General features: G+C 42.7%; 1 protein-coding gene and 1 pseudogene across 2 annotated transcripts; both read right to left on the reverse strand.

The window, feature by feature from the left end:
- Positions 1 to 17: 17 nt before the first annotated feature.
- AT1G38710 lies at positions 18 to 4,069 on the reverse strand (annotated as a pseudogene; the record flags this gene model as incomplete). The annotated part of the gene is made up of 1 exon: positions 18 to 4,069.
- Positions 4,070 to 4,555: 486 nt separating this feature from the next.
- Positions 4,556 to 5,807, reverse strand: AT1G38790 (uncharacterized protein; the record flags this gene model as incomplete). Its single annotated transcript, NM_103377.1, has 6 exons — positions 4,556 to 4,629; positions 4,732 to 4,800; positions 4,877 to 4,999; positions 5,404 to 5,472; positions 5,582 to 5,650; positions 5,759 to 5,807. The coding sequence occupies 6 exons, from the start codon at positions 5,805 to 5,807 to the stop codon at positions 4,556 to 4,558; spliced, it is 453 nt and encodes a 150-aa protein (NP_174917.1).
- Positions 5,808 to 6,238: the final 431 nt, after the last annotated feature.

Genomic DNA, 6,238 nt, shown 5'->3' on the forward strand with positions numbered 1-6,238 from the left:
AAATGTAATAGAACATTCTAAACGATTCTCATATACGTGAAGCCCATGATACGTAGACGAGAAGCCCATGAACTCTTAAGATGCGCTGCATCAGGTCCCCTCGGGTGGGAGAGGATTCGACCCTGAATCAACCACCTCATTGTCACCACGAAACGGAGAGAGGTACTTCACGTTGAACACATTGGACGTCCGTAAATGGGGAGGAAAGTTGACTCTGTACGCATTCTCATTGATGCGTTCCAAGACTTCAAGTGGACCAATCTTGCGGGACTTGAGTTAATTGTACTCATGAGGTGGGAAACGTTCACGGGAGAGCACTACCCACACCAAATCTCCAGGATTAAAAAGCAATTCCCGACGCTTATGATCAGCTGCATTCTTGTACTTGGTCGTCGCGGCTTCCAAATTACTGTGTGCATCCTTGTGAACTTTCTGCAACTCTTCAACAAAGTCCACAGCATTACCATGCATGCGAGTTTTATCAGGGAGAGTTGTCAAATCCAAAGGTGCACGTGGGACAAAACCGTACACCACACAAAACGGAGAGCATCCAACACTTCGGTAAAAAGCATGATTGTGTGCAAACTCGGCTTGACATAGCTTAACGTCTCAGCTCTTAATGTTATCTCCAACTAAACATCGAAGAAGATCTCCAAGAGCTCGATTGCTAACTTCGGTTTGACCATCCGACTGAGGATGATAAGCAGTACTCATATCCAAGCTAGTGCAAAGTAACTTCCACAAAGATCGCCAAAAATGACTCACGAATCGAGTATCTCGGTCACACACAATAGAAGTAGGCAAACCATGTAAACGATAAATTTCTCGAAAGAAGAGTAAGGCTACCGTAACAGCATCTGTCGTTTTCTTACAAGGAATAAAATGAGCCATTTTGGAGAAGCGATCCACCACCACAAAGATAGAGTCGTTCCCGCGTTGAGTACGAGGGAGTCCCAAAACGAAGTCCATACTAACATCGGTCCATGGCTGCGTGGGAATAGGGAGAGGAAGATAGAGGCCCGCATTGGAGGGTTTTTCCTTTGGCAAGTTGGCAGATCCGGGAACGTTCCACAAAACGTTCGACGTCACGGCGCAGTGAAGGCCAAAAATAAGATGTTGTGACGAGCTGCAATGTCCTGTCACGCCCTACGTGGCCTTCATTATGTAATTCACAAATAATCTGAAGTCGGAGGCTGCAATCTGGAACACAAAGCCGCAAACCTTTGAAGAGGAATCCGTTTTATAGTGTATATTCATCGTTTAACTCATTCTCGACGTCGCTTAATATCCGAGAGAAGAAGGTGTCTGTAGAGTATAAGTCCGAGAAGAACCAAGATTGGCGCTGTCGTTAACTTGTGCTTGATAAGTGTAAACGCTTCATCCGCTTCTTTCGTCCATGTGACCTTGCCATCCTTAATGCAACTCGTGATTGGTGCTACAATGCTGCTGAAGTGATGAACAAACCGGCAATAGAAAGAGGCTAATTCGTGGAAGCTGCGTACCTCGGTTACTGTTTGTGAACCGGCCAAGAGCGAACTGCTTCAATATTTGTTTCATCGACTGATAATCCCTTATCCGATATGACATAGCCCAAAAAAAGAACCTGTGAGACACCAAACTCGTATTTATGGCGAGCTGCAAACAACTTCTCCTTCCGTAAATTGCTAGAACAGCTTGGATGTGGTTCTCGTGTTCCTCATGTGACGAGCTGAAGATGAGAATATCATCAAAATACACAACCACGAATTTCCCGATGAAAGTACTTGATTCATGACGCGCATGAACGTACTTGGGGCGTTGGTGAGGCCAAAGGGCATGACAAGCCATTCAAAAAGTCCTTCTCGTGTTTTGAAGGCGGTTTTCCACTCATCTCCCGGTCGAATCCGAATTTGATGGTTCCCGCTTTTTAGATCAATCTTTGAAAAGAGAGATGCCTTGCCGATTTGGTCCAATAGGTCATCAAGTCGTGGTATGGGGAAGCGATAGCGCACCGTAATTTTGTTGATAGCTCGACTATCTACACACATACGCCACGTTCCGTCTTTCTTTGGAATGAGAAGGGCAGGTACAACGCAAGGACTGAGGCTTTCTTTAATATGACCTTTTGCTAGAAGTTCTTCAACTTGTCGGCGCAACTCGTCATGTTCTTGCGGACTCATGCAATAGTGTGGTCGGTTTGGTAGCGTTGCACCGGGCACAAGATCTATGTGATGTTGAATATCTTGAGTGGTGGTAGCTCCTGGTAACTCTTGCGGAAACACGTCTGCAAATTCTTGAATTACGTTATCGAATATGGTGTGAGCTACGGTGGATGTAGTCGCTGTAATTGATGGTAACACTGCTAATGCAAATCCTTCACTTTGCAGCTCTTTCTCAAACACAAAAATGAACACAACATGGGAGTGTGTACATGGCCTGTCGAAGTTACATGGGGCATGAGAGTTGGCTTGCGTGCCGGTGGAGGTGACGGATTGGGAGAAAGCGGTGTGTCTGGAGATGGAAGCAGCACAATCTTATGAGTTTCCCAGATAAATTCATATGTATTCGCAGCCCCATCATGCATAATCTTTCGATCATACTCCCAAGGTCGTCCCAAGATGAGGTGAGTGACATTCATAGGTGTAACATCGAAATAAGTGCGGTCCTTGTAGAATTGCCCTATGGAGAAAGAAACTAGGACTCGACGTGAAACGCGGAACGAAACGCCATCCTGCAACCAAGTCATTGCATATGGTGTTGGATGTTCTTCAAATGGTAAGCCCAGCTTTCGCACAGCTTCCTCGGCAATTACATTACGGCAACTTCCCGAATCAATAACAAAAGTGCAGACTCGGCCTTTGATTGTGCAAGTAGAACGAAAAATGTTAGTGCGAAGCCAATGTTTTTCACGATGCTGTGGAGTGAGACCGAAAAATCGTGCTACCAACATATGACCTTCATCACCCTTGGTGTTATGCGTTTCAATAAACGCTTCCTCTGTTTGGTTTGGACACGCTGTTTGGTTTGGACACGCTGTTTGTCTGTGACCAAGTTCCCCACAAGCATAGCAACGTAAGGCATTCGGGCGGGTCGATCGTCGTATTTGGGGCTGTGGATCTTCTTCTTTTGCAGTGACACGAGTGGTGTTAAGGCTACTTTGTTCTGTATCTTTACGATGACCAAAACCAGCTGAATTTGATTTAGTCTCAGATGGTCGTGAACGTGGAAAGATAGAGTTTGTTTGAGAGCAAAACTGTTGCTCAAAAGAAGATGCGCGTCTGTGAGCCTCCGCCACAGTGGAAGGATCGAATAGTGATAACGCGTTTTGGAGTTGAGTTCGCAGTACTCCTATGAAGTGTGAGACCAATTGTACCTCACTGTCATAGATGTCATTACTTGTAACAAGAAGATAAAATTCTTCTGCGTAATCGTCTACAGTTCTAGACCCTTGTCTCAGATTTTGCAGGCGATTATACATCGTGCGATCGTAATTGTGAGGAAGAAAAGTGTCTCTGAGTTTCTTCTTCAATTTTTCCCAAGAGCGAATAGGTGCTTTACTCGTACGTGCCCTAAACGTCTTGAATTGCTGCCACCAAGAAGCTGCATGTCCACGGAATCGTGTAGCCACCAACGATACTCGTCTCTCAGCAGGTACACACTTGAAATCCAATGTTTCCTCTACAGCCACAAGCCAATCAAGTAGTGCATCTCCCCGGATACAGCCTTGAAATTCTGGAATGTCGACTTTGAACCTTGTTTCCCAACGTGTGTCTTGAAACATCTGTTCCTGGTGTCTAGCCGGCAGAAAATCGTGTTGGTTTGGATTGGCTAACACTAATTGATTAGGCAGCTGGTCACGAGGTTGGTTGTGCTCTGCGACGATCTGAACAGCGTCTTGTTGTCGTGGAGCCACGGCGACTGCTGCTGGAGGCGGGTTAGCTGCATCAAGATGTCTGATTAACGCTTGACTAAGCTCACGAATTGAAGCCTGCAACGCAGTCTGAGAGGCGAGAAGAGTATCGCGAAACTCGATCCAATTGATGGTTGGGTCCGGAAACTTGTCGCCAACGTTTTCGTTCTTTGGAGGCATTGTTGATTCAAATTTCAAGCCAAGAAAAACTAGAATCTGATACCAACTGATAGAGAGGCGGAAGCAAAGTAACAAGCAGGGGTTTGAGATCTCCAGGAAACAACAAACTCGAGCTTGGATCTTACTTATCTCGATGATAATGATCGAGAAAGCAACAAAGGGATGAGGATCCTCTCCTCAGGGTTAAGAAGCTCTTTAATGTAAACTGAATTTTATTATCTAAAGCGTGATTACAACGATGATGAATGAAGGCTACTTTTAGGGAATAAAGAGATAACAACGAATACTCTAAAGCTAATCATATCGAAGATTTAGTATTATCCTAATAACCTAAGAAAAAGGAGAAAACGTAATTGAACATTCTAAAGGATTCTCATATACGTGAAGCCCATGATACGTAGACGAGAAGCCCATGAACTCTTAAGATGCGCTGCATCATATACTCATTCATACACATGACATCTAGTCATATTTGACTCCAACAATCTAACAAAGCTTCTTTTTGCTTCTCATAGCTTTGAAGGTGTAGCCGAAGTCCGTATGAGTCTTGGGCTTTCTATCTTCTAACAAGGAAACACTACTTTGGCTTTCGGTTGCGGTTCTAAGTCTTATACTTAATCATCCACATGACATCAAGTCATTTTTGACTCCAAACCACAAACCAAGCTTCTTCTTGCTTCTAAAAGCTTTAATGGTGTAGTCAAAGACCGTACGAGTCTTTGACTTTGTATCTTGTAACAAGCAAACACTACTAAGGCTTTTAAGGTCCAGTTGCAATCTAGTCATATTTGATTATAAAACACTAACCAAGCTTCTTCTTGCTTCTCGAAGCTTTGATGGTGTAGCTGAAGTCAGTATGAGTCTTTGAATTGGTATCTTCTAACAAGTCAACACTACTTAGGCTTTTAAGATCCAGTTGCGGTTCTAGTTCTTATTCTAAATCATAAACATGATATCTAGTCATATTTTACTCCAAAACACTAAAAAGGCTTCTTCTTGGTTCTTGAAGCTTTGCTCGTGTTGCCATAGTTCTTATTTGTCGTTCGATTTGTATCTTCTAACATGGAAACATTACATAGGTATTTAAGATCCGGTTTCGGTTCTAGTTCTTATACGCAATTATACACATACTATCTAGTCATATTTGACTCCAATACACTAACAAGTTTCTTCTTGCTTCTCCAAGCTTTGATGGCGTAGCCGAAATCTGTATGAATATTTGGCTTTGTATCTTCTAACAAGGAAACACTAGGCTTTTAAGATCATGTTGCGATTCTAAGTCTTATACTCAATCATACACAAGACATCTTGTCATATTTGACTAGAAAACTAACCAAGCTTCTTCCTGCTTCTCAAAACTTTGATGGTGTAGCCGAAGTCCGTATGAGGCTTTGGCTTTGCATCTTCTAACAAGGAAACACTACTTATGCTTTTACGATTCAGTTGCGGTTCTAGTTCTTATACTCAATCATACACATGACATCTAGTCATATTTGACTCGAAAACACTAACCAAGCTTCTTCGTGCTTCTCAAAGCTTTGATGGTGTAGCAGAAGTCCGTATGAGTCATTGGCTTTGCATCTTCTAACAAGAAAAAACTATTAGGCTTTTACGATTCGGTTGCGCTTCTAGTTCTTATACTCAATCATACACATGACATTTAGTCATATTTGACTCCAAAACACTAACCAAGCTTCTTCTTGGTTCTCAACGCTTTGATGGTGTAGTTGAAGTCCATATGAGTCTTTGGCTTTCTATCTTCTAAGAAGGAAACATTACTTGGGCTTTTAAGATCCGGTTGCGATTCTAGTTCTTATACTCAATCATACACATGACATCTAGTCATATTTGACTACAAAAATCTAACAAAGCTTCTTCTTGCTTCTCATAGCTTTGATTGTGTAGCCGAAGTCCGTATGAGTCTTTGGCTTTCTATCTTCTAACAAGGAAACACTACTTAGGCTTTCATGATCCGGTTGCGGTTCTATGTCTTATACTTAATCATACACATGACGTCAAGTCATATTTGACTCCAAAACACGAAACAAGCTTCTTCTTGATTCTTAAAGCTTTGATGGTGTAGCCGAAGTCCTATTAAGACGTTAACGTTGTATCTTCTAACAAGAAAACACTAATTAGGCTTTTAAGATCTCATTTCGATTCTAGTTT

The sequence above is a fragment of the Arabidopsis thaliana genome, assembly GCF_000001735.4.
Source record: "Arabidopsis thaliana chromosome 1 sequence".
In the NCBI taxonomy this organism is placed as follows: domain Eukaryota; kingdom Viridiplantae; phylum Streptophyta; class Magnoliopsida; order Brassicales; family Brassicaceae; genus Arabidopsis; species Arabidopsis thaliana.